The sequence below is a fragment of the Ascaphus truei genome, chromosome 19 (genome assembly GCF_040206685.1).
Source record: "Ascaphus truei isolate aAscTru1 chromosome 19, aAscTru1.hap1, whole genome shotgun sequence".
Taxonomy (NCBI): Eukaryota; Metazoa; Chordata; class Amphibia; order Anura; family Ascaphidae; genus Ascaphus; species Ascaphus truei.
Window position 1 is genome coordinate 4773871 of NC_134501.1, and position 27073 is coordinate 4800943.

The following is a 27073-nucleotide window of genomic DNA, read 5'->3' on the forward strand; positions in this document are numbered from 1 at the left end:
ACAACCTGCTTCCACCTTCATATTGCAGAGCCAGCAAGCAAGCACAACGGCAGAAAAGAGCCCGGGGGACTTCACAATGGTCTTGGATTTGAATAGTTAAACATTTTATAGTCTGAAACTGGCTGTACCAACTCAGTCTATCCAGTCTGGTCCTTAAAAATTTAATTCTCTGCCAGGAACCCTGAAAAGTCATTGGCAAGACATGAAAATTACTCTGCGGTGCAATTACTTCTTTTTAAAATATGAATGTATGGTAAAATATTTTATGCATATTGTCTTCAAGCGCACCTTTAGGCCACATTTTCTTTCCCACTGTCATAGCTGCCATGGCATGACATTTAATGAATAGCGTTAGCGGTGTATGACAGGTGGTAAGAAAGTGCACGGTTTGCAGACCTACTTTTGTATACCTCATTGCATGTGAATCCCACTTATATCTAAATCGTATCACTCATGTCCACACAGAGTCCCCTATGCACTTTTAGATTGTCACTCATAAATATTATAACTGATTCATTATAGTTTCAGCTTTTGTGTGAATACCCTTAATGTCAGTCATGTTAGCCAACAAACTATGGCAGGTTTAGATTTCTACACCTAGCAAGTGTCCATCATTGTCACTGACAAGCATACATTTTTAAAAAATTGTCACTCACGACCGAATAATTACCCCCTTTCGCTTCACTGATGTGTCACTCACAAAAACTGTAATTAAACAGTAATAATTATTCCAAATGTCACTCAGGTTATCAACCGCTTGGGTAGGTCTTCAGCCTCCATCAAAATTTAATCAGGGGATCGTTGAATTTCACAAATTGGAGGATATATTTTTGCGGCTTATTGCATTTGAAAGTCTAGCTGTGGCTGGAAAATACCCATTAAGTTTCATGTTATTCAGCATGCAGGTTACAGATTGTCTGGGTTGGCATGATGGTGTGACACTACCTTCCCTGAAATAACACTAATAAATGTATTGTCCCATGGGAAACTCTCATACGCTGCACAGAAAAGTCATTACATGTGTCATTTCATGGCAGACTTCATGGGAGGAATTTAAACTTTCACCCCAAAGTAGTGTTTGTGATCTGGATTGGAGGCAGCTGCTTTCAAGGAGTCCCCTAGAAGCAAGTCACCTGTGTCCAGTTGTGGTAACATGTACCCCAAACATGCCCTGCCTGATTAACTGATTATTTTGTACGTGCAATATTATCACTTGTCATTAATTCAATATAATTACTTATTAACCCTATGAGTTGTGCGCTGTGTTTCTTTCTTTTTCCATGTCTATCCGTGTGATGTTGAGCCATCCAGTGACCAGCAGCAGACTCTGTATGTGTGATCGTAGGTTGTAATTTGATATCATTATATTGTCACTTTTCAGTGTTGATATTTCAATATTATTATTGTTCTTCCATCACCAAGTGCACTTTATTAGTCTTTAAACAGTTTAATTATTTTATTCACTTACAGTTACTGCGCAGTTTAGTTTTGTTATTAGTCAACGGACATATTGCATTTAATTACACTGCGAATAAAAAAAAAGACTGATGAAAAACGGCGTGCAATGAGGCAAAATAAATCGGTGATCCCAAAGTGAACGTACGGGCTGGTTTAAGGCGATTTAGTTGGTGTTTTTCTTCAGCTCAGCATTTATTTGCATGCTGTGTAATACAGATAGCATGGCCCACTCAGAGAACCAGTCAGGAGGTGTGAGAGCAGCACAGCTCCCAGGTGTCACTTTATCAGGGGGGGGGGGGGTGTGGCAGGGGCTGCAACTTTATTTGGTGTCAGCACGACTTTACACGTGTGTTTTTGTGGTTCTCTTTATCTGGTGCTACCCACTCCCACTCCCACTCCCACTCCCACTCCCACTCCCACTCCCACTCCCACTCCCACTCAGGCGTCAGGAGCCAGAGAGGAAGCAGCACTACCACAGCCCGCTCAGGGCTCCTCACTGCGGCCTGCGCCGTGCTGCGTCACCTAACGCGCACACCTCACGTGCCGCAGGCAGGACGCTGCCGCCGAGCCCCCGGTGACGTCACGGGGGAGCCGCGCGGCCCACCTGATCTGTCAACCCACGGTCACGTGACACTCCCTTCCCCCGAGCGCCGCCATTTTGAAGCGGTTTGGGTCGTGGAGGAGTCGGCACCGCGCGTTGTTGAAGGTGGGGGGGAGAGTACCGGGGGGTGGGTGAGAAGCGGCGGAGAGGTGAGTCCGGCTGGAGCGCGGCCTGTGCCACCGGAAGCTTGTGAGTGGCAGCAGCATGTGGGGGGGGGGGGGGGGGGCTCTCCGGGGTGATGTGAGGGGTGGCCCTCGGACACACATACAGAGGATATGTATCCCTCCTCTCCCTGCCCACATCTCCCTGCCCTCCTATCCCTGCCCACGTCTCCCTGCCCACGGCCCCGCACGCACGCTATTTCTTGGGAGAGGGGGCGTGCTGTACATGCAGAATTGGTGCTGCACCATAACGCAGGGGTGCTCAGCTCCCAGTTCTCAAGCCCCCCTCCAACAGGTCCGGTTTTTAGGGTATCCCAGCTTTAGCCCAGGTGGCTCAATCAGAGGCCCAGTAGAAGGCTAATTGTACCACCAGTGCTGAAGCAGGGACTCATTGTGCCACCTGTGCTGAAGCAGGGACATCCTGAAAACCTGACCGGGAGGGGGGGGGGGGTGCTTGTGGACTGGAGTTGAGTACCACTGCCATAATGTATAATCCTGGGGGGGGGGGGTTGGCTGCATAACAAACAATTATAACCCATCTGACGCCCCCCTCCCTGTCTCTTCTGTTACTCTGTGTGTGTATGGATTGATGACATGTTTTACTGGGAGGGAAAATAATAAATTGAGGGGTAACTCTTGTTTATAAGGCATGTGCTGGGTACTGTATATGAAGATAACATTACTGTATATCGCAGTTACAAACTTGTTTAAAGTATGAAATAGCTGAAGACTTTCAGCCACTTGTCACCAATTTGACGTGTGTTATTATTATTATTTCTAAGGGGTCAGGATATTCTGCAGTTCCGTGTAATGGAGGAGAATAATAGACCAATATTACCAAGTAACCTTATGTAAAATATAATTGGACTGTTTTAGCACTTGTTATTTGTTGATTTGCTCACAAACTAAACTAATGGCAATGAACTACTTAGATTGTAAGCTCCTCAGGACAGGAACTCCTTTTCCTAATATTTACTTTTCTGTATGAAGCGCTTATTCTGTCATGTATTACTGCTGTAAAGCTCTATGTACATGAATGGCACTATACAAATAAAGATGTATACAAATGCCTAGTGTTGATCACATTTTAAATGGGATTTTCATACATGTATATTATTTGTTACACTTGTAAATTATTTGTTACACTTGTAATGTTCCCTTGGTAATCAAATGCACTAGAGATATTTTTATTATTTTGATCTAATATTTTTCAGGATAAAATATTGTTCCTTTGGAAAAGTAACAGGATTGATCAAATTCCAGCGCTTAACCAAATCAATAGGGATATATAATGGTTTATTATTGATAATATTCACATCCTTTGGAAAAAGTGTCCCATTTCTTGTTACTCCCTTACTTCTCCCTGTGAAATTATGATGCCAAACAGCAATGGCTAGAGAACAATATGTGCTTGTGGGATAGAGAATTACTGAATTGTAGTTGAAGAGAAATGTAACCATTTTTTTCACAGCACAAATAAGTAACATTTAAAGCAACAATCTTCCCGCCTCCAAATTCTTTTTTTTTTTGTTTGTTTGGAGGATGGAGGGAGAAAGTTCTTCAGAGCTCAACCATGATGCTTCCAGCTCCAGTAACCCCTGAGAGTTCTAGGGGTTAATATAATGGCAACCAGAGGGATCCCTGGAAACGTGACGCACAGGAGCTACTAAGATATTTAAAAAGAATCGAGCAGCACTAATTACTACTTTGATAAGTACTATATTTGTAATCTTCTAGAAATTATCTGCTCTTTGAGTTATTTTCAAATAAAGGGAATATAATCATAAGTTAATTCAATAATTTAAGCACCTGAATAGTTGGTTGATGCCAATAACATCCTTTTTCTTTTTTGAAAAAACTTGCTCAAAATTGCTCCTTATTACATTAGACAGTGTTTAAGTATGGATTGATTGACCCTCTTTTATTAAATGGGTTCATATGACCTGTCTTCAGACACCACAGATATACCCACACTATATGGTGCAGGAAGTAGTTGAAGTGAAATAAAGCTGTGCTTAAGCTTTAGATGTTAAATGGCAGGGACTGGAGCATACTCAGTTTGTGCAATGATATAAGAGCTGTTTGAAGGTGGCAGTAGCTAAAAAAAATTTTTAAAAAGGAAACTTGTTTTCAAAAAGGTACTCGGACATAATCTGAATGGTTCCACATACTGTACTTGCATGTTTGATTATCAGTATCCCAATATTAATTTGTTGGGTTATTAGAGCAGTTTGAAAAAAATTAGAATTGTAGGTTTAACACAACAAAATAAGTAGCAAAGCTCGGTGCCACACAACCCTGACACAGTTTGATAACTTGGTATCATGCGTACTGTGTACAGTACTGAAAGGAGTTTTGCTGGCCTGTTATTTACACAGCATCTCACATCCGTCTTGTCTGTAAGCAGCTCTTTGCCTTTGCATGGTAACTTTTGAGCAGCTGAAAATAGCATCCTTCCCTCCACCCACTTTTTTTTTTTTTGTTCTTACAATCTGTGCAGAAACATACCCAGGATGGTTTCCAACAGCTGAGGCGGCCTCAAAATTCAACAGTTTCTGTAATAAATTTAACCATGTGGCAAAGGCTCAGGAATTCAGAGATGCAAACACATTAATAGTAGCTTGAAGTGCTCATGTCTGTGTAGGACAGTAGACCCTTTGCTGTCTGTATTTAGTTGATGCATCAACAAAAATACTATTCAATAATTTGTGTATCTGAAAATCAGATTTGCAGGTTCTGTATTGTTTGTTTTAAAATTTGTGTATACTCATAATCAAGCATAAGGTTTCCAACAGGTATTCGTAAAGTAGCAGTAGCTGGCTAACCATAATTACAAACAAAATACGTCTTTCAATCTTCTTTTTTTATTAACGTTTGCAATATTTGTCTTCAGTCATTCAGTGTAATTTAAATCTGATATGTCTAGAAAAATTGAGTTGCCTCACAAAACTACTGTTAAGTAAATTGAAACACAACATGCACAGTGTAAACTGCTAATTAATAAAACATAAATATTTATTCAGTTGTGTGGTCACTGATCTCTTCTGTAAACTTTCATTGTTCATGCAATAGTTCACTTAGTAGTTTGCCTACTGTCTTAAATCACTCTTAAGTGACAGATGATATATACTGTAACTGTTTCTTCTCTGTTAGCCTGCTTGTGATTATATAGATCTATCTATCTCTGATGTATAGTTTTGATGTGTTGCATACAACAGTTTTTTTTTCTCTCACTGTGAAAGGTTTTGTTGAGCTTTATGTTAAATGTAAGAATGAGTCTAGATAGAGTAAGACGCACCTGTGAGTGGAATCCAATTCAAAGCCTTGAGGCAGTTAATTACTTTTCTGCTCTTGGAATTTTTAGTAGGTAACCTTGTATAATTACGACTTGGCTTTTGCCTTTGAGCTATTCGTTAAAATGCATAACTTTGGAAATATACAGCCATATACTTCCCAAAGAACACCAGGTCTTTTATAGAAGTTTGGGGGGAATTAACCTACGGTACCAGAATTCGTTTTTGATCTTGGTTATACAGTTTGTAAGCAGTTAAGTGGCACTTTGTGTTTAAGCTTGCCACTAACCCATTCCATTCTATAATGCAAAGCAAACATTTGTATATTTTATTCCAACCATTTAAAATCATTATCTTTTCGTTTAGAAAGCACTTTCATGAGTCTACCACAGAAATGGAAAAAACATTCTCTTAATTATTGCAGCGACTCACCATTGCTGTCTATTTCTAATAGCAATGAATCGCCTGCAAATAGCAACAAAAGATACTCTACTGAAGGGAAGAACATTTGTGAGGCCGATCTCATGGCGGCGTCGCTATGTGCGCGCGCACTTCCAGAACTCTTACCTGATTCCCTATGGTAGTTTCTGAAAGGCCCGCGGCGCTGCGCGCCTTGACGCTGCTACATTTGGCCGCCACAACTGAAATTTTGGGCTGCAGTCGCGTGACGTCGGCGTCACGTCAGCTGGTTCAGCCAATGAGGGCGAACCAGCTCCGTGACACGTTCGCCACGCCCCATATCACCTTGACCGATGTCCTGCAGCTAGTGCACACATCGCTGGAGCTGCAGGAGTGCGTGCTGGGGCGTGCACGGCAGCGTGCACCCGCGCCACAACCATGAGCTCGGCCTTATAGTTAAAGCTGTGAAATCATCATTTCAGGCATGGGGTCATGTGCAGGTATCTTTTGTTTTAAATGTTATTTTATTCAGAAGGTTTAATAAGATTGAAGTGTCTAAAGATACTCCATAACATGTAGATGATTGATACTTGAGATATATATATCTATATCCTATCCTAATCGACAGAAGACTTTTATAGACGGGAATGTCAGAAAATCCCATACATCTTTTCCAGGCATGAATTTGACATCTTGCATTCTTTTTCCAAAAATGTCCAGTTGTGCAGTGTTAACTGAAAAACTATAACATATGCACTATGGATGATAGTGAATGCAGAAGTTTAGCCTTTTAAGGAATTAACATTCCGGAGTTGTTAATAGGCAGTGTAAGCTTGCCCTCCATTCAACCTCACATACCACAATATTGACAGTGGTTACATCTGTAGAGTTATTATGATAGGGGGAAAAAGGGAACTTGGTCTCAAATCCTTTTGTCATTTTCCCTCATTGAAGTAATTACTGAAGTTTTCTTGTGTAGAAGACCTGCTAGTTCATAGCACTTTAAATGGCATAATTCCTTGTTGACTCATTTTACAGCATTGCTTAAGTAAATATAAAACGGTCTATAGGTTTAGGAGTCAAGTTTAACAGATGTCCTTGAATTACAACTGTGTCAAAGTCTTTATGCACAGTTTTGTTTTGCGTTGGTGCTTGGCTAAGTAACCTTTGAAGCAGGGTTTGAAAAGCTACACTGGCAAAATATGAATCAACATTAGTGGTAATCCTATACACCAAAATGAGTTGGTAAGACCATATGCAGGTGTAGGTAATTTATTCACGTGTGAACGCAGAATTCAAAGAAAGATGCATATGCTGCTCACTGCAATGTATGGAAAGGAAACTAAGGCTGAGTCCATAGTGACTTCAGCTGTGCGGAGGCGCGCTGAGGCCTTAGTTCGCGCGCCGTCGGGGGCGTGTCGGCGGGGCGGGCCAGTGACGTCACGGAGCTGGTTTGCCCTCATTGGGTGAACCGCTCACGTGACTGGTCCTGCGTGCGTGAACTACAATTTGATTGTCGGCTACGCTTCCGCACGCCTGCGGAAGCGTGCGCGAGCCCCTGCTAAAGCCACTCTCATTGCGGCTGCAGGGGCTCACTGCCAAGCGTGAGCGCGGCGCTGACCATGCCTGCGGCCTAACCTTTGCAAGGTGTAGATTGGTAAATGGGTTAAAGTTGAGAACTAAATTAATTCTATAGAACTTTCACGAGGACAAAACAGTAGAGGGGGTTTAAAATGATCATGTGTGACGTTCGTACCATACATACACACACTTACGTGTGCACGCACATACACACAACGCCAGCCCTGTTCCCAAGTTTCTTACCAGTGAAGTTAATGCATTTAAGCCTCTCTCCATGGGAAACAAAATGATTGCCAGATCTAGCGCCAACTGTTGCTCCTTCCTGTTGGGTAGCTATTTAAATCCCCTTTAAAAACCAAGAAGTGTTACTGGTAACTTCACTGGTAAGTATCTCTGGAGCCAGCAATTCCCCCTATGCTAAAAAAAATAGCGCAGTTCAACTCCTGGAGGACCTCCTGTTTCCAATCTTGGTCAAGAGGGATCATCTCTTAAAAACTAAAGAGAATTCACAAAAATATATATTTTAATGTCTAGCTGGTGTACATACTATGTTTTTTTTTAACTTAGCGGTTTTTGGGGCAATTTGTTTCTTGACTGTTTTATTTTCACATACAGTATATCTATCAATTTGTCAAAGTTGAATTCTTTTCTCTTCATTAGATATGATGGAAAATAAGGAAAGTGTAGCAGTGGTGGTTCCAAACACAGAAGAACCAGAAACTCTGCCGATTCCTGAAGATATACTAAGCCCTGCTCTTACGATTGAAGACCAGCAAAAATGCACAGATCCATTAATTAATGTAATACAGAAACTAAGCAAAATAGTTAAGAGTGAAAAGTCCAGAAGATTTTTTGAAGGAAAAAAACGCTCTTATCCAAATGATACCTCACTGTCACAGAAAATTCAAGAAAATTGTGCTACTCTGTCTAAGACAGTAGATCAAGCAGGTAATTGTCCCAAAAGAAGTAAAGAAGAAACACAAACGGATAATTGCAAGACAGACAATCTTACACAAAGTATTAGAAATATGTTCTATCAGTGTAGTCTCTGTAAGTTCATATCTGCATCTTTTGAGTGCCTAAAAGAGCATGTAAAACAACATGGCCAGCAAAATGAGGTCATCTTAATGTGCTCAGAGTGCCACTTGACTTTTAAAACCCATGATGAACTTGAGACTCACATTAAACAACATTTTCAAAATGTGGATGCGCCTTTGCAAATTAAAGACCTTTCACAACAGGATAAGGAACTTTCTAAGTTAGCAGGTCCGAGACCAGAAGATGGCAAAGGACTCGTTCTAGAGAAGTTGGAGAGTCCAGACAACAAGGACTTTATTATAACACAGTCTCCAAATTTGCCTGAACCAGGCAAAAGGAAATGGTATGCATATGAAGAGTATGGGTTGTACCGGTGCCTAATTTGTAGATACACATGTGGTCAACAGCGAATGTTAAAAACTCACGCTTGGAAGCATGCAGGAGAGGTTGATTGCTCCTATCCTATATTTGAAGAAGATAATGAGTCTGCGAGCTTACCAGATTCAACTGTTGCTCATACACCACAGGGAAGTGAATCAGTCTTATCTGAAGATATTGAAAATAAGCCACATACTCCAATGCATGTATGTGACACAGAGCAGATTATTGATCCGTTGCCATTGGAAGGAACTATGAAAGGAACAGAGGCCCCGATTCAAACCGCTCCGGGTCCCAAGCCTGAAGTGGTGGTCGAGGATGCCTTGTCATATACAGAGCAAGATAACCTGCTCACAGACAGCCTGCTTTCATCTGCACAGAAAATCATTAGCTGCAGCCAAAATAATAAAGGTCATGTTAATGTCATTGTTGAGCGTTTGCCCAGTGCAGAAGAAACTGTTTCACAGAAACCATTCTTGATTAACACGGATCTTCAGGTCAAGAAAAGCATTATTCCTGGTGATCCCCAGGTTGTATGTGAAGAATCAGTTGAGGTTTATCACGCAGACAAAAATTCTGTTGAAAATGAAGAGATTGTAATTGGGTGGAGCAATGCTTTGAAAGACGGTGCTAATTTCCAAGTCATGGATGAAAATTCTCCTCCTGTACGACAGAGGACAAATTCTGAATGTTTAAGGCTGCACTCCTTGGCTGCAGAAGCACTGGTAACAATGCCAATACGAGTTGCAGAACTTCCTAAATCCAGCTTTAGGATGATCACTGATCCTCACTCTATAGATCCAGATACTGGACAGCGAGATATTGATGCAAGCTACACAACATGCCCCCAACTAGTTTCTTCTAATATAGCGGACGTGTTGGATAGCTTTGTCCCAAATGGCCTCACCCAGAATGATGTTAAAAAAGAGGAAACTGAACTAATAGACGCACCAATAAAAATGGGTATTAGCATGTCTTTGCTAACAGTAATTGAAAAACTAAGAGAACGTACAGATCAGAATGCTACAGATGAAGAGATCTTAAAAGAGTTACAGGACAATGCCCAATGCCAGTCTACAAGTGATCTCAGCATGACGGGCAGCACCCTTGTGGAGTATATACCTCTTGCTGATCGTCCATACCGCTGCCGCCTGTGCCATTACACTAGTGGCAACAAAGGTTACATAAAGCAACACTTGCGGGTTCATCGACAGAGGCAGCCCTACCAGTGCCCTATTTGTGAACACATAGCTGACAATAGTACAGATTTGGAGAGTCACATGATCAACCATTGCAAAACTAGGATGTATCAATGCAAACATTGTAATGAGTCTTTTTATTATAAGGTAAGAACACAATACCTCACTAATATGATCTTTACTGTTTCAGTTGTGCTCATTATTCAGGGAACTTCATATATTGTAACTCATCTGTAAATGTGTAGTGTATTGCATTATTCTACATTATCTCGAACATATCCTTATGTTGCATATGCATTTTCAATAATTATCATTATCTCGAACATATCCTCATGTTGTATATGCATTTTCAATAATGTGGGACTTAAAGGAGAAATCCATGCAACTTCCTACATGTTTTTTTTTTTATATATATATACTCAAAAGCTGTGAAATGCAGCAAGCAAAAGCTTTAGGGGACCATGTTATATGGTTTTGAAGCAAAAGGTGGCACTGTGTGCGCATTTGCATGTCACTTCCCAGAATCCCTTGCTGCAGTGGAAGCACTGTATTGTCCTGGGTGATAATGATGAAAGGCAGGGCTGCAAACCTGTCTAAGATATGCAAATGAGCATACAGTAATACTGTATTTCCATTTGCTATATGCTTTACTGTGGAGGATTTTTGTCACATTTTTCACCCACCATATTGTGTGTTGTGTTTATTTTTTTTGTTTTTTTGTTTTATGTGCAGCTTGGTTTGCCTCCTTAACCTATGTTTTTTAAATCTCTGATTATTTTTTGCGCTTTATGGAAATATAACATATACTTTTTATTCTCCATTATACGATCTTTATCTCCCACAGAGTCAGTTAAGAAATCATGAGAGAGAACATCACAGTCTTCCGGGTAACTATACATTATCAACACCTAGCAATGAAGCAGATGTCTGTAGTGTGGATCGGGAAGAAAAATACTTGCCACATGGTATTATTTTATTTTAAAATAAGATTGTATAATTGTAGCTTTTTTATTTTATATCAAAGAAACGAATATCTGAATCAGCGTATAAAATTACTTTCAAGTAGACTTTAATGTATATTATTCTTCTGTGTAAGATTTTTACAAATCCGGATTTAGGAAAGTTTTTGTCTACTTGATTGTGTGTGCGGTTTCTGCATTTCTCTAAAACTGTAATTATTAACTTTTTTAATTTGGACTGTTCCACAGAAAGTTGTAATGTATAAGTAGTTGTGTTAAATAATGCAAAAATGAAACGCACTGATAAGCAGGCCTCTTATTCTGTGTAATCCTTGTGCTCTCATAACTATATATTCTCTATTTTACCTATGTAGAACTAAGCACACTTTGAAAGTTTACAAAATATTTTGTTAGACTTCTTGCAGACTTGTTTTTAAATGATACATGTTGGTGACCTGATCTTTTTTCTGCACAGTTGAGATGCTGAGGCTATTTTTGTGTGACTATGGACTTTTGCCAGTGATGATTTAAAGAAGCCTAGGAGTTTTGAAAGTCAAAATGTCAGATGTAACCCTTGGAACAAACGTTTTCTATTAGCAGGAATGCAGCAAACATACTGTTTCTTTGGCAAAACCCATGATGATAAATCGAGCTTTGATTATACAGTATATCCACGGCGTTTCTAGTGAATGATGTTCAACCCATTGCAAAATAACCATTTTATGTTCTCCCTGGCAGTAAAGAAGTTAATTTTCTTCACAAAAATACAATTGTATTGGATGCGAAGACCATTGAGTATATAAATATTTCATTTTAGTTGCAAATTGCATATTTTGTTTTTATTTTAAAGTGTTTAGTGCTGTACCTTTTCTAATCCATTTGTACTTCTAAAAATTCTAAAATGTTATTCTTTGCTATTCAAGCGGGTAAATTACCCATCCCAAAGTTGTACAGATGTGATGTATGCAGCTACACAAGTTCCACATACGTTGGTGTGCGAAACCACAGGAGGATTCATAATTCTGATAAACCATACAGGTACGAGAGAAATTATTTTGGCTTTTTTTAAAAAAATTTATGAATCTGAAATGTGATTTTAATTGAAATGATTACCCCAAGTATGGTGATATGCTGGTGATGTTATCCATCAATGGAAGACGCCTTCAGAAAAAGTTCGTAAATAATAAAAAATAATCATCGAAGTTTTGCCAAACCATTTTAGTTTCTACTCTTCTCTCTCCAGGCTGTGTTTATTCCGTTGCCCTTCTTTGAATTATAGATTAATTTCAAAGCTTACAGTTTAAAACCAGTACTTATTCATCTTTACATTCTGCTACTGGCCTTTGCCACACAAAGATAAGCAATTAGCTAAGTTGCTGATCGATCCGTCCTGTGATCGATCGATGATTATTCGGCTCGGGAGTTCACTAAATGGCTCAGTGCAGCAGAAGAGGACTAGGGGTACGTTTATACTCCTTGCGACAGCGATGCTACCAGTGACGTCACTCGTCACTATAGCAAAAGTTGCACTCTGGTGTGCGATGTAGCTGGCTGCAGGGGGCGGTGTCAGTAAGGAAAGGGGGAGGCAGAGGGGCGGTGTCAGCAAGGAAAGGGGGAGGCAGAGGGGCGGTGTCAGCAAGAAAAGGGGGAGGCAGAGGGGCGGTGTCAGCAAGGAAAGGGGGAGGCAGAGGGGCGGTGTCAGCAAGGAAAGGGGGAGGCAGAGGGGCGGTGTCAGCAAGGAAAGGGGGAGGCAGAGGGGCGGTGTCAGCAAGGAAAGAGGGAGGCAGAGGGGCGGTGTCAGCAAGGAAAGGGGGAGGCAGAGGGGCGGTGTCAGCAAGGAAAGGGGGAGGCAGAGGGGCGGTGTCAGCAAGGAGGAAGGAAAGGGGGAGGCAGAGGGGCGGTGTCAGGAAGGAGGAAGGAAAGGGGGAGGCAGAGGGGCGGTGTCAGCAAGGAGGAAGGAAAGGGGGAGGCAGAGGGGCGGTGTCAGGAAGGAAAGGGGGAGGCAGAGGGGCGGTGTCAGGAAGGAAAGGGGGAGGCAGAGGGGCAGTGTCAGGAAGGAAAGGGGGAGGCAGAGGGGCGGTGTCAGCAAGGAAAGGGGGAGGCAGAGGGGCGGTGTCAGCAAGGAAAGGGGGAGGCAGAGGGGCGGTGTCAGCAAGGAAAGGGGGAGGCAGAGGGGCGGTGTCAGCAAGGAAAGGGGGAGGCAGAGGGGCGGTGTCAGCAAGGAAAGGGGGAGGCAGAGGGGCGGTGTCAGCAAGGAGGAAGGAAAGGGGGAGGCAGAGGGGCGGTGTCAGGAAGGAAAGGGGGAGGCAGAGGGGCAGTGTCAGGAAGGAGAGGGGGAGGCAGAGGGGCGGTGTCAGGAAGGAAAGGGGGAGGCAGAGGGGCGGTGTCAGGAAGGAAAGGGGGAGGCAGAGGGGCGGTGTCAGGAAGGAAAGGGGGAGGCAGAGGGGCGGTGTCAGGAAGGAAAGGGGGGGGCGGTGTCAGGAAGGAAAGGGGGAGGCAGAGGGGCGGTGTCAGGAAGGAAAGGGGGAGGCAGAGGGGCGGTGTCAGGAAGGAAAGGGGGAGGCAGAGGGGCGGTGTCAGCAAGGATAGGAGGAGGCAGAAACAGAGAGCTCCAGCTCCAAAACGACTGATTAGCAATGTGAGTGGAAGCAAACCCACAAGTAGTGCTGAAACACATTTAAAGGCAGCAAAACTATCTCTAAAGACTTGATATTAAGATCGATATATTTGCTCTGTGAGTACAATAACATGCTATGTGATTGACTTGCTGCAAGTCACGTGGCTTCTGTAGCTGCAAATACCAAATCTTTCAGCTACAGAGATTTTGGTAGCTTTGTCGCTGTCGCTCCGACTATATGCGGTCGCTACGGACTACATTGGGTTGCTTTGCGACTGCAAGCCATCGCTGTAGGCAGGACTATTAACTCCGCCTAAAGATGCAAAGTTCTGTGGGGAAGATCATGGGACCAGGCAGTCAGTATAAAAATGGTTCACTGCTAGAGAGATGGCAAAAGGGGTGTGCCAGAGCCTGTCTCAGAAGAGGAAGGGGATGTGACTTTGTAAATGGTTGCTATAGAAACAAAATGCCTGTTACATTATAATACATTATAAATGTCATTCAGCGTTTAATTTTTTTTTTTAAGTGCTACAAGTATTTTCTCATAGCACAGAAGGGATCTATTTAAAAGAAAACACATGTAGGATATTTGATCTGCAGCTTTAAGGGAGACATGGCAGTATTCCTTTGGTTATACTCGAGCAAGTTTAACAATTGTTACTTGCTTGTATGGCTGGACGGTTTCAGGCTTAAAACGTAGGAGGTTGACGAAGCTCTGCTGTGGGGTATCGTGGCTCGGTCCCACGTTACCTGAAGTTCAAGTCCATTGTTATTAACGTGATACCGCTCATCGGCGCTTGGTGAATCCCATCCTTAGGGGCTTATTCTAAAAACTGTCTGACCGCAGCAGCATTCACCATTTGTGAGCTTCTAGAATAACAGTGTGTTTGCTTATACTTTTTTGGGTGATTTCACAACCTCTTTTATTTCTCCAGATGTCATGTATGCCTTTTTGCCACCACAAATATGAGCAGTTTTAAGTGTCACATGAAACGCCATCCTGAGGAAGATCAAGCCGTACAACTCGTAGAACAGTACAAGTACGTCTAAAATAAACCTAAATGATTGTAATGCCTGCCAGGCTGCACCAGAACAGGAGGGTGCCCATCCATTAGGGGTGCAACTATGTAACCGCCAAATTTACCCATTTTCAGCATTTTGTTCTCAGTTGTTTTTGGGTTTCTTTTGTGTTCCCAGGTTAAGCATATACGTTAGCAGCTATTTCATCACAACATCCAGATTGTACTGAGGTGGTTTTTTTAATTTTTTTATTGCTATATACAGGTCAACCCCTTTATAGCGCGATACGCTACAACGTGAATCCGCTTATAGCGCGGGCAGAGCGTTGCTCCCAATTTTGCGCGACGATCTCTCCCCTTTCTGCAGCTGTCAGCTCTAGCGCACGGCGTCGCAGAGGAGGGTCACAGAACACAACACACATCCCCGTCCTTGTTTTTTTTTTTTTTTTTAAACATTCAAATCAATGCTTTATTGCTACGGACACATACACACACCTACACCATGTATGAATTGAACATTAATACATTTTTACAGAGAGTTCGGCTATTGCGCGGCAAAATGTTAACGCAATCCCGGTTATAACTCGGTCTCATTCTGTGGCCCCCCAAGGACCGCATTATAACGGGATTCAACTGTACTTCTAAAGATGAAAGTTACAAGTTGACGGCATCGAATATTATTTATTTATTTATTTTAATAGAAAGCTTTAATTCATCTTGCTGGAGGACGAGCAATGTGTAAAATACTGAGGGCTGACATGCTCTGTAAACATATTTATATTAAACCACAACACCAAAATAAGCAAAAGGACAGTGCCCCGCCGCACTCGCTCCGCGCCACGCTCGCTCCCCGCCGCACTCGCTCCGCGCCACGCTCGCTCCCCGCCGCACTCGCTCCGCGCCACGCTCGCTCCCCGCCGCACTCGCTCCGCACCACGCTCGCTCCGCACCACGCTCGCTCCGCGCCACGCTCGCTCCCCGCCGCACTCGCTCCGCGCCGCACTCGCTCCGCACCACGCTCGCTCCGCACCACGCTCGCTCCGCGCCACGCTCGCTCCGCGCCACGCTCGCTCCCCGCCGCACTCGCTCCGCACCACGCTCGCTCCGCACCACGCTCGCTCCGCGCCACGCTCGCTCCGCGCCGCACTCGCTCCGCGCCACGCTCGCTCTCCCCCTCCCTCCACATTACTACATTACTTAACATAATTCATGCAACAGGCAATTGTTGTACAACAAAGATTTATGAAACCATGAACTCATTAAAAATACAAAAAAAAAAAAAGTGATCTAGTAGTATACAGGTATTACTGCTTTTTAACTTGTTTGTTAATGACCTTGAGGTTGGGATCGAGAGCAAAGTCTCCATCTTTGCTGATGATACTAAATTGTGTAAGGTAGCGGAATCCGAGCAGGATGTAATTTCTCTCCAGAAGGACTTGGAGAGACTGGAAACGTGGGCAGGTAAATGGCAGATGAGGTTTAATACAGATAAATGTAAGGTTATGCATTTGGGAAGCAAGAATAAAAAGGCAACTTACAAATTAAATGGGGATAAATTGGGGAAAATCCTTGATGGAGAAGGATTTAGGAGTGCTTGTAGACAGCAGGATTAGCAATAGTGCCCAATGTCATGCAGTAGCTGCAAAGGCAAACACGATCTTATCTTGCATTAAACGGGCAATAGATGGAAGGGAAGTAAACATAATTATGCCCCTTTACAAAGTATTAGTAAGACCACACCTTGAATATGGAGTACAATTTTGGCCACCACTCCTTAGAAAAGATATTATGGAATTAGAGAGAGTGCAGAGAAGAGCCACCAAATTAATAAAGGGGATGGACATTCTAACTTATGAGGAGAGGCTAGCTAAATTACATTTATTCACATTAAAAAAGAGGTGTCTAAGAGGGGATATGATAACTCTATACAAATATATTCGGGGACAGTACAGGTAGCTTTCCAAAGAACTATTCATCCCAAGGGCAGTACAAATGACATCCCTTAAGGTTGGAGGAAAGGAGATTTCACCAGCAACAAAGGAAAGGGTTATTTACAGTTAGGGCAGTAAAAATGTGAGATTCATTACCCATGGAGACTATGATGGCAGATAGAATGGATTTGTTAAAAAAAAAAAAAGTTGGACATCTTTTTAGAAAGGTATGCAGGGTTATACCAAATAAGTAAACATGGGAAGGATGCTGATCCAGGGAGTAATCCGATTACCAATTCTTGGAGTCAGGAAGGAATTTATTTTCCCCTTATGAGATATCATTGGATGATATAACACTGGGGGGTTTAGTTGGCCTTACTTTGGATCAATAAGTAAGTTTAGATATAGGATAAAGTATCTGTTGTCTAAATTTAGTATAGGTTGAACTTGATGGACGTATGTCTCTTTTCAACCTCATCTACTATGTAACTATAGAGGAAACATGGAAAATATCCAACTTTTATTTAACACTAGCTGAGAGACCCGGCGTTGCCTGGGATGTAAATGCGTAATAGGTAGTATTATTTATAAATGGTGGAACAATAGGTGACTATTTGTTGGAAAGGTTGGATAATAATGTTGAAAAGAAAGATGGAAGAAAATGTAATACGATGTTGTATAAAAATGGTTTATTGTAACCACACCACAGTACAATGTATATTTTGGTGACATAAGTGATGTGAAAATGTGAGGCGTGTGTCCTGCTAGGGTGTGAGCGTGTGTGAGGCGTCAGGTGGGTGTTCAGTACGGGTGGCGCGTGGGTAGTGAGTGCTGGCTGTGGGTCGGGGTCCTGCTAGGGTGTGAGGCGGCGGGTGTGTGGCGAGTGCGGGTGACAGCTGGTCAGTGATATTGTTGCATAGGGGCAGGATGCGGCAGGTGTGTGTCGAGTGTGTGGGGTGGGTGAGAGGCGGCGGGTGTGTGTCGAGTGTGGCGGGTGTCTGTTGAGTGCGTGCGGCGGCTGTGTGGCGCAGGGGTGTGGGCGGGTGAAAGGCAGAAGTGCGGGTGGGCGAAAGGCAGAGGCAGGAGGGCGGACGAAAGGCATTGAAGGAGGGGAGGTGAGGTCGGGGGGGTGGTGAGGGGAGGTGGAGGGGAGGTGAGGGGGGGGTGGTGGGGGATGGTGAAGGGGGGACGGAGGGGAGGTGAAGGGGGGACGGAGGGGAGGTGAAAGGGGGGCGGAGGGGAGGTGAAGGGGGGCGGAGGGGAGGTGAAGGGGGGGCGGAGGGGAGGTGAAGGGGGGGCGGAGGGAAGGTGAAGGGGGGGCGGAGGGGGGGCGGAGGTGAGGTGAAGGGGGGGCGGAGGGGGTAGGTGGGAAGGGTGGAGGTGGGGGGCTGGGGGGGAGGACAGAGGAAGGGGGGGTGAGGGTAGATGAAGGGGGGTGGTAAGGGGGGGAGGTGGTGGGAAGGGTGGGAAGGTGGGAAGGGGGGGGGAGGTGGGAGGTTGTAAGGGGGGAGTGAAGGGAAGGTGAAGGGGGGTGAAGGTGGGGGGGGTGAAGGTGGGGGTGGAGGGGAGGTGAAGCGGGGGTGGAGGGGAGGTGAAGGGGGGGGTGGAGGTGAGGTGAAGGGGAGGGGGGGTGAAGAGGGGGGGGTGGAGGGGAGGTGGAGGGGAGGTGGAGGGGGGGGTGGAGGGGAGGGGGGGGGTGGAGGGGAGGTGAAGGGGGGGTGGAGGGGAGGTGAAGGGGGGGTGGAGGGGAGGTGAAGGGGGGGTGGAGGGGAGGTGAAGGGGGGGTGGGGGTGGAGGGGGGGGGGGTGGAGGGGAGGTGAAGGGGGGGGGGTGGAGGGGAGGTGAAGGGGGGGGGTGGAGGGGAGGTGAAGGGGGGGGGGTGGAGGGGAGGTGAAGGGGGGGGGGTGGAGGGGAGGTGGAGGGGTGGAGGGGAGGTGAAGGGGGGGGTGGAGGGGAGGTGGAGGGGGGGTGAAGGGGGGGGTGGAGGGGAGGTGAAGGGGGGGGGGGGTGGAGGGGAGGTGAAGGGGGGGGGGTGGAGGGGAGGTGAAGGGGGGGGGGTGGAGGGGAGGTGAAGGGGGGGGGTGGAGGGGAGGTGAAGGGGGGGGGGTGGAGGGGTGGAGGGGAGGTGAAGGGGGGGGTGGAGGGGGGGTGAAGGGGGGGGTGGAGGGGAGGTTAAGGGGGGGGTGGAGGGGAGGTTAAGGGGGGGTTGGAGGGGAGGTGAAGGGGGGGTGAAGTGGAGGGGAGGTGAAGGGGGGTGTTGGAGGGGGTGGAGGGGATGTGGAAGGGAGGGGAAGTGGAGTGAGGGGTGGAGTGAGGGGTGGGTGAGGGGATGTGAAGGGCGCTCACTCACCCGTCCGGCCGTTCCCTCACCCGTCCGGCAGCTCCCACGTGGATCTGGGGCGGGAGGCAGCGTGTTGTGGCCGCTCCCCCGCTGTGTCCCTGGCGCGCGCTCGCTCACTCCGCTCCCCCGCTGACTGTAGCGGCGCCGGGGGGGGGGGGGTGGAGGGGAAGTGAGTGAGGGAAGGTGAGGGGAGGTGAAGGCCGCTCACTCACCCGTCGGGCAGCTCCCTCACCAGTCCGGCAGCTCCCTCACCCGTCCGGCAGCTCCCTCACCCGTCCGGCAGCTCCCACGTGGAGGGGGGGGGGGGTGAAAGCGCGGGAATCGGGGAGAGGCGGGGAAGAGAGCGGGAGATGTGCTGCTAACACTGTGAGCCCCGCTAATGTATGTAACACCGTGTGTGTGGGGGGGGGGGGGGAGAGGGGTTGTGTGTGTTTAGTGATGTGTGTGTGTGTGTATAGTGATGTGTGTGTGTGTGTGTGTGTATAGTGATGTGTGTGTGTGTGTGTGTGTATAGTGGTGTGTGTGTGTGTGTGTGTGTGTGTGTGTGTGTGTGTGTGTGTGTGTGTGTGTGTGTGTGTGTGTGTGTGTGTGTGTGTGTGTATAGTGGTGTGTGTGTGTGTGTATAGTGATGTGTGTGTGTGTGTGTGTGTGTGTGTGTATAGTGATGTGTGTGTATAGTGATGTGTGTGTATAGTGATGTGTGTGTATAGTGATGTGTGTGTATAGTGATGTGTGTGTGTGTGTGTGTGTGTGTGTGTGTATATAGTGATGTGTGTGTGTATATAGTGATGTGTGTGTGTGTATAGTGATGTGTGTGTGTGTATAGTGATGTGTGTGTGTGTATAGTGATGTGTGTGTGTGTATAGTGATGTGTGTGTGTATAGTGATGTGTGTGTATAGTGATGTGTGTGTGTGTGTGTATAGTGGTGTGTGTGTGTGTGTGTGTGTGTGTGTGTGTGTGTGTGTGTGTGTGTGTGTGTGTGTGTGTGTATATAGTGATGTGTGTGTGTGTATAGTGATGTGTGTGTGTGTATAGTGATGTGTGTGTGTGTGTATAGTGATGTGTGTGTGTGTGTATAGTGATGTGTGTGTGTGTGTATAGTGATGTGTGTGTGTGTGTATAGTGATGTGTGTGTGTGTGTATAGTGATGTGTGTGTGTGTGTATAGTGATGTGTGTGTGTGTGTATAGTGATGTGTGTGTGTGTATAGTGATGTGTGTGTGTGTGTGTGTGTGTGTGTGTGTGTGTGCGCGCCCTTCACTCCGCCTCAGGCCAATGAGAGGTGTGCGGGGGCGGGCGGCCCAAGGGAGCAATCTCATTGGCCTGGCCCAAGGTCCAATGAGATTGCCGCTAGGGACACGGGGAGGGACACAGGGAGACACATACAGACCCGGACACATAGAACACTTTCAGAAATATATAGTAGATAGTACGAAAAACTAAAGTTCTGCCATGTATGTTGGACCTTCACTTTACTGAAAGGTTGGGTTGGTTTTACATTTTTTTTTTGTTAAAATTGGGACTATTCCGTAGATTTTCTTTTTGTACTTTTTTCCACCCATGCCAGATGAATGAGTAATGCATTGTAAACAAAGGAGTAGTAACGAATGTACCTGTACCACCTTTGTTTCCCCTCCTTTATATTTTTGCAGGTGCTCACTGTGCGGATATGTTTGCAGTCACCCCCCCTCTTTAAAATCCCACATGTGGAAACATGCAAGTGACCAGAACTATAATTATGAACAAGTGAACAAGGCTATAAATGATGCAATGTCTCAGAGCACGAGGTATGTTTAGAAATCAACATGATCGCTACAGATTTTCAGTATTCAATATTCACAATTTATGCAACAAATAATATTTAGACATAATTTGTGCTTTTAATCAATTGAAAATGGTGTGTCCACTTTAGCACGGTGCTTGGGAACCTTTTTCTCTCGCACACATTCTTAGCCAGAGGTGGCCAACTCAAGTTCTCAAGGGCCATCAACCGGTAAAGTTTTCAGGTTTTCCCTGCTTCAGGTGACAGGTGGCTCACACCGCACCCACACTTCACTTATTCTATATTAGCATTTGTAATATTTAAATGAAATGCCTAGAAACCCCTACCCCTCTTAAGTGAATAACAGAAATAGAGCCTGTCTCTAATCCTTGTCACCACCACATTTAAGGTGCATTACCCCTAAACAGTGTGTGTAAATGGGGCTAATTCACCACCGTGGGTAAGATACATGCCAGTTACTAATCGAGTAACCAAAAAACATGGTGCAATTCCAGAGTACTGCTCTCTTTACACTTTCTGTTCTAAAGCAGCAGTCCACATTGATCAACAGATCATTTTTAATTTTCATGGGGTGTTTTTATTCAAATTTCGATGCTTTGTTCAGAAGATAATGAACAGTTGAAATATTAGGTGTCAAAATGGAGCCCTCCCCAGAGCCCAGTGCAGTCTTGAGGTTACCATAGTAGGCCTTTTGACGAGCATTACTAATGAATGCAGGAAGAGTTTAACTTCACCCCTTTAAGATGCAAGTTGGGGACAATGCTCACTGCTGACACATCTCAAGTTCTGCAAACATGTTACCTTCACCTTTTTATTGCATGCCTTTCTTATGTTGGTTTATAAAGTTGTCATAAAACTTGTTGCAATTTTTCTTTTAGGGATCCAGGAGATCCTCAGGAGAAGGGTTTACTAGAGGATTCTGGTACCAAAGTAGACATTGATGGGAACAGCTCAGCAAGCCAACCTGCAAACGAATTACCAGGTGTCCCGGAAACGCCGAAAATCAACCCTGCACAGATTACCTCCTGCGACACAGACGCCGACAAATTACAAAGCCAGTCCCGGCCTGGGATGGAATATTGTGTTCTCTTGTTCTGTTGTTGCATTTGTGGGTTTGAGTCTACAAGCAAAGAACTTCTAATGGAGCATATGAAAGCACATGAGGGTGAAATCATTAACATCATCTTGAATAAGACACCAACGACAGCTTGAATAAGGAGTAAAACTCACAATTCTGTAAATGTATTTTTTAGTTTAAAAGGGCACGTAGAAGGTTATTACAGCAAAAGAAAGGTGGACCATCCATCACAATAGTTTAAGAAACGGACACAAATATTTTTGGAGAACTTAAACGACTTTGTTTCCTCTTGTTACAAATTCTGTTTTCCTTTTCTGGGGGCATTACAATGTAATGCCTTTATATGTCACCCCCTGCTGCAGAAAAGGATGCAGGGGTTCTCAACTCCAGTCCTCAAGACCCACCCCCCAACAGGTCAGGTTTTAAGGATATCCCAGCTTCAGCACAGGTGGTGCAATCAGAGGCTTGGTCTTCAACTGAGCCGCTGATTGAGCCACCTGTGCTAAAGCTGGGATATCCTTAAAACCTGACCTGTTGGGGGATCATGAAGATTGGAGCTGAGAACCCCTGGGTTAAGGAACACCTAGCAACTAGAATTCTGTTTTTGTTGTAAGTTAAACAAAGGTTTGGCCTTTGTAAGCAAGGCCTGATATTCAGGAGAGGATTTCAATTTAGCATCTTGGTCTTATAAAACCGTGCATGGTGTTGAGTCAGGAAATATACAGTACATTTATTTGCTATTCTATTCATGCCTAAACTGAAGAGACATTAAGTCTTAACAAACATCTAACTAGCATATGGAAATATATACTGTACTGGAAAATTATGGTGGTTACTAGGCATTGTCAGCATAAGTTACTCTGCCAAATGTTTCTATAATGAACAATGTTTCTCTATAGTTACTTTACCCTCCTTATAGTCACGGTTTCCTTTTTTTTGCATTGTAGACTTGAATGGCCCAATTCTTAAATATGTGAAGCAAAGCCATATCTTGGATGTAGATGCAAGCTAAACATGTCGAGTGAAGCATTTTTAAGAATGCAAAGCAATCACCTTCATTTTAAATTGCTAGGTGTTTGTTTCAAGTTGCACGTTGTTTCTGTACTGGGTGGAATTATTTCAAACAAATAGTGCTTTTTATAGTAATTACATCACTGTCAATATTTTTTCTGCACTTATTTTCAAAGCTCCCTTAAACCCGCACTCATTGTAATCACTCAAAGAAGAATCAGGCTGAATACTATTGGTAAAAGAAACTGCACACGTTTTCAACCCTTTACTTGTAAGGAGTTGGAAACGGTCAGTATTTTTTTTTTTTTTATATATACTTCTATTAAAGCCAAAGATGTCCCACATAAACTTAAATTTACATCAGTTTTACAGTACCTTTTTTATATTCTGGTGGAGAATTTCATGAACTGTTAAATACTGTACATACGAAGGGGATTATTCTACAGTGCATCTGCCGAAGTGGCCAATCTGTTCTTGCCTGAAATTAACCATTGCATTTCAAGTGAAAATAGCCCAAACGGCTGCTTTGGCAGATCTACAATAAGCCCCGTAGTGAACTCCATCCAATATTGAAAGTGTTCTTACCATGTTGGTAATTTTTGACCTTGGTGTACTGTTACAAATCACTCTGGTTTTATGACTACGGGCTTAATTCGTTGATATGGTTTATAGTGCATATCTAAAATCAGAATCATTTTAACTTTGCACCGTAAACTGGAGTCCTGTGTGTTGACAAATTCAGTCTTATATTCTTACATCAATATCGCTCTGGCCAGAAGACCACCTTTTGTAAAGGATGTTACATTTCATTGGTTTCACCAAACAAATCTAATCATGCTAATAGCTAACATTTGGCTGCATTCATATTTTGTCAAATGAACTACATGTTGAATTTCTTAGGGGCCTCTGACTGAGGGTGTTTGTCAAACAAATGTTATTTTACCCTAATCCCACACTGTCCTTATCAGAGAACCGAAAACATGAGGGGGGTGGGGGGGGGGGTTCCTGTGCAAGCACTTGCTGGACCCCATGACATTGGCCAAAAAGGAGCAGAGGATATCCAATTCCTCCCAATTCGTAGCTTCCCATATTTACAAACTATACTTAAAGTATTTAAATATACCTGTAGGTCTCAGCTTTGGATTAAAAAAACAAAAGCCTTCAATTACCCAGTTTGTACCCCCTTAAACATGTCACGAGCATTAGTTAACTTTGCTTCCAGGAGGCATTGCCTCTTTAAATTCCAGAAACAAGTGTTTCTGGAATTTAAATAGGAATAAAATATATCCCAAGGAATCCCACCTAATTAACTTATATTTAGTATTTGTATAACTTACACACGTTTCCTTGAGCTGTGATACAATGCTCTTTAAAAAGCTTGAAACAAAATATTAACCTTTTGTATAGTATACAAAACTGCCATAGACCGAGTGTTCTTCACAATCATAACACGTTGTGGCCACTTATAATTCACCGCTCACAAGTTCTTTGTATAGTCCTTTTAAAATATATATTTTTTTAGTGATGCAAGGTGTGTAGTTTTTCTTATATTTATTATTGGGTATTTATATGTAATTTTATGACCTAGACCTAAATGGAGAAAGCCGGTGCACACCCTACTTGGTGCTATTTTCTTATTATATTGTGCGGTTAATAAGGGGTCCTGACAAAGATCAGATTATGATCAGTATAATGCTATATACATCGTAGTGGATGTTTGGGCCGTGTTCGGTTACAAACCTGCATTGTAGTCTAGAGATTTTGGGCTAATTTACCACTCGCGTGCTGCAGGGTACTCACACACAGGTATGGTATCTTGTTACTGCATATAATTACCTATTCTATGAGGGTTTGGTATAAATAAGCAGTAATCTGGTGACCTCAAAACATTTTTCAGACCACTTACTATTGTGTTTTTTTTTTTTTTTTAACCTTTGTTTAGGTTTACATTTTGCTATAAATACATATTCTTAATGCTATTAAAGTTTCATAACCGACCAATGTTTTCAAGCACCAACCATGTTATATGCATTTTAGGTTTTAGAGGTTAGCCTTTAGTTTTATTAGCAGTGCTGCTAATTACACGTCCATGCTAAACAATTTATGTATATTAACCCATGTACATGCAAAACACCCATATGATGTCTTGCATAAAATAACTTTATAATCTTTGTGTTGCTAATGTTGAACAAAAACATGAGTTAAGGAAGCACACACACACTCTTATTAACCAAATGTATTAATTCGCCATTTTTCATCCGCTGCTAAAAATGGTTTGCCTGTGTACATCTGAGAAATACATGGAATGGAGCAAGGGCGTAGCTATAGCCCACACTCTTGGGGGCACTCTCCGCCCCCCCTTTCCTCCCCGAGATAGAGGCAGGCGTGGAGGAGATGACATGCGGCGGCGGTCGCCAGCATTAAGCAGAAGAGCAGGCAGCAGAGGAGTTAGGAGTTGCACAGAGGCAGAGCAGGACAGCCAAGGAGGAGTGCGCTCCAGCAGTCCACCCGGAAGTCTTCTGGTGTCTATGCTGCTACAGCGTGCTCGTCTCCGGCCGTCCTGCTCTGCTATTCTGCTTAATGCTAGCGACCTGCCACTGTGTACCATCTCCCCCTGCCTGCTTCTATCACCACCCTGGCCCACTGGTAGGCATGGAGGAGGAGGAGGGGGAGAGAGTTTATAATGGGGACCTCAAAAAAAATTTGCACCAGGGCCCGCGCATGTCTAGCTACGCCACTGGTATGAAGTTGGCTACATTCCATGTATCATTCATGTGATAAAGCGATTATTCTAAACCTTTCCCTCGTAACTAATTGCAGTTCTGTTCTTGATGGGACATTAAAACCTGGGAAATAAGACAAGAATTTAACTTGGAAAGGGACTTATTTCATATACAGTACATAAAGCAGCTGAGTATACAAGGGCTTCGAAGTTAGTTTTGCTGTTTTTTTTTTTTTTTTTTTTTTTTTAGTTCCCAATGTTGACGGAAAATGAACCGGGTTTTCATTCCTAAATCATGGATCTGTCATCACGTCATGAGACGAATAGGGTTATTGACTCCTATACCCATGCATAGTGTGGAGATTTTGAACAAGCTTTGTTGTAGTCTAATGCTTTATATGAAATAGATTGTGATTGTTAAAAAAAAAAAAGACATTTCATATTCCATATTATCCACCGAAATGAATTTCTTATGTGGATATTTGTAATCGATCAGCTGTCGAGCTTTTGTGTGAGTTATTGTCATGGTTTCTCACAGATAATGTAATCCATTTGTGCCTATTTAGTAAGACGGTTTGCTTGATGTACTACTGTATTCTCCTTTAATTTAGATCCCAGCTATACTGTAAATGGTCAAAGTGGATATTTCCACTCTGCTTTTGCATATAAGAAATGGTAATGCCAAAACATTTATAAGAGCTACAGCTCGAAGCTAGGTGCCATTGACTGCTAGCCAAGTAGGCGGTCATTATCTAGGCCTCAATCTCTTGTTTAATGACAATTGGGGTGTCCTGTTTCGGTACTGCCTTGGTTCCACATGCCCCTCAGCTTGGTGAATATTGTGTCCAATACTGTATGTTGCAGTTGTTCAAAACCAATAAACCCTAACAACTGGACTTTGAAATGTCCTGACCATCTTATTATTGACACCGTACCAGTTTTTGTGGTCTGCTATGGGTTAACTTCTAGAAGATCTAGTCATCTGAAAATATTGTATTTTGCTTATTTGGGAACTACATTTCAAAAAATGATTTTAAACAAAATTAATTCATTTCACGTAAACATATATATTAAAAAAAAAAGTCAGTGGTGCTCTGTGTAATTTAATATTTAATACCGTTTTGACTTTGATATGGATACAAGTATTTTTCTAGTAAGTTTATTGTTAAAAACACTACAAAACTGCTTATTTTTTTTTTAATTTCCTTTTTTTTTTTTTATATATATAAAGTCAATTTATTCTGCTTTGAAAAGACTGACATTTCCCAGCTGAAATTGATTCTCATGGTTTATATTTTATAAAGGCTGCATGCCTTAATATCCAGGATTGTGTTCTTTGTGGAACAGATATTCTAAGTGGGGCAGTAAGGCAAAGCCTGTAGCACTTCAACTACCTTTTTAAAAAAATACTGTACAATGTTAGAATTATTTATTTTGCTTTACAAAAGTTTGTCACATATTGACTTTCATATTGTATTTTGGTAATAAACACTTTTTGTTAAAA

General features: G+C 43.5%; 1 protein-coding gene across 3 annotated transcripts; it reads left to right on the top strand.

The window, feature by feature from the left end:
• The first annotated feature begins 2060 nt into the window (after positions 1–2060).
• On the top strand, positions 2061–27073 carry ZNF507 (zinc finger protein 507). Of its 3 annotated transcripts, none has more exons than XM_075576329.1 (7): positions 2061–2164; positions 8154–10255; positions 10953–11073; positions 11991–12105; positions 14620–14724; positions 20628–20762; positions 21637–27073. In XM_075576329.1, exons 2-7 carry the CDS (start codon positions 8156–8158, stop codon positions 21968–21970), a joined length of 2910 nt encoding a protein of 969 aa, XP_075432444.1. In that variant the 5' UTR covers positions 2061–2164; positions 8154–8155; the 3' UTR covers positions 21971–27073. The 3 variants fall into 3 exon arrangements, with proteins under 3 accessions (XP_075432444.1, XP_075432445.1, XP_075432443.1); XM_075576330.1 differs by having other exon boundaries at positions 2108–2208; XM_075576328.1 differs by lacking the exon at positions 2061–2164 and adding an exon at positions 2183–2248.

Coding starts and splice junctions, on each gene's coding strand:
- ZNF507 (XM_075576329.1), top strand. CDS start 8,156: ATGATGGAAAATAAGGAAAGTGTAGCAGTGGTGGTTCCAAACACAGAA. Junction 10,256..10,952: donor ATGAGTCTTTTTATTATAAG/GTAAGAACACAA, acceptor TATCTCCCACAG/AGTCAGTTAAGAAATCATGA. Junction 14,725..20,627: donor CAACTCGTAGAACAGTACAA/GTACGTCTAAAA, acceptor ATATTTTTGCAG/GTGCTCACTGTGCGGATATG.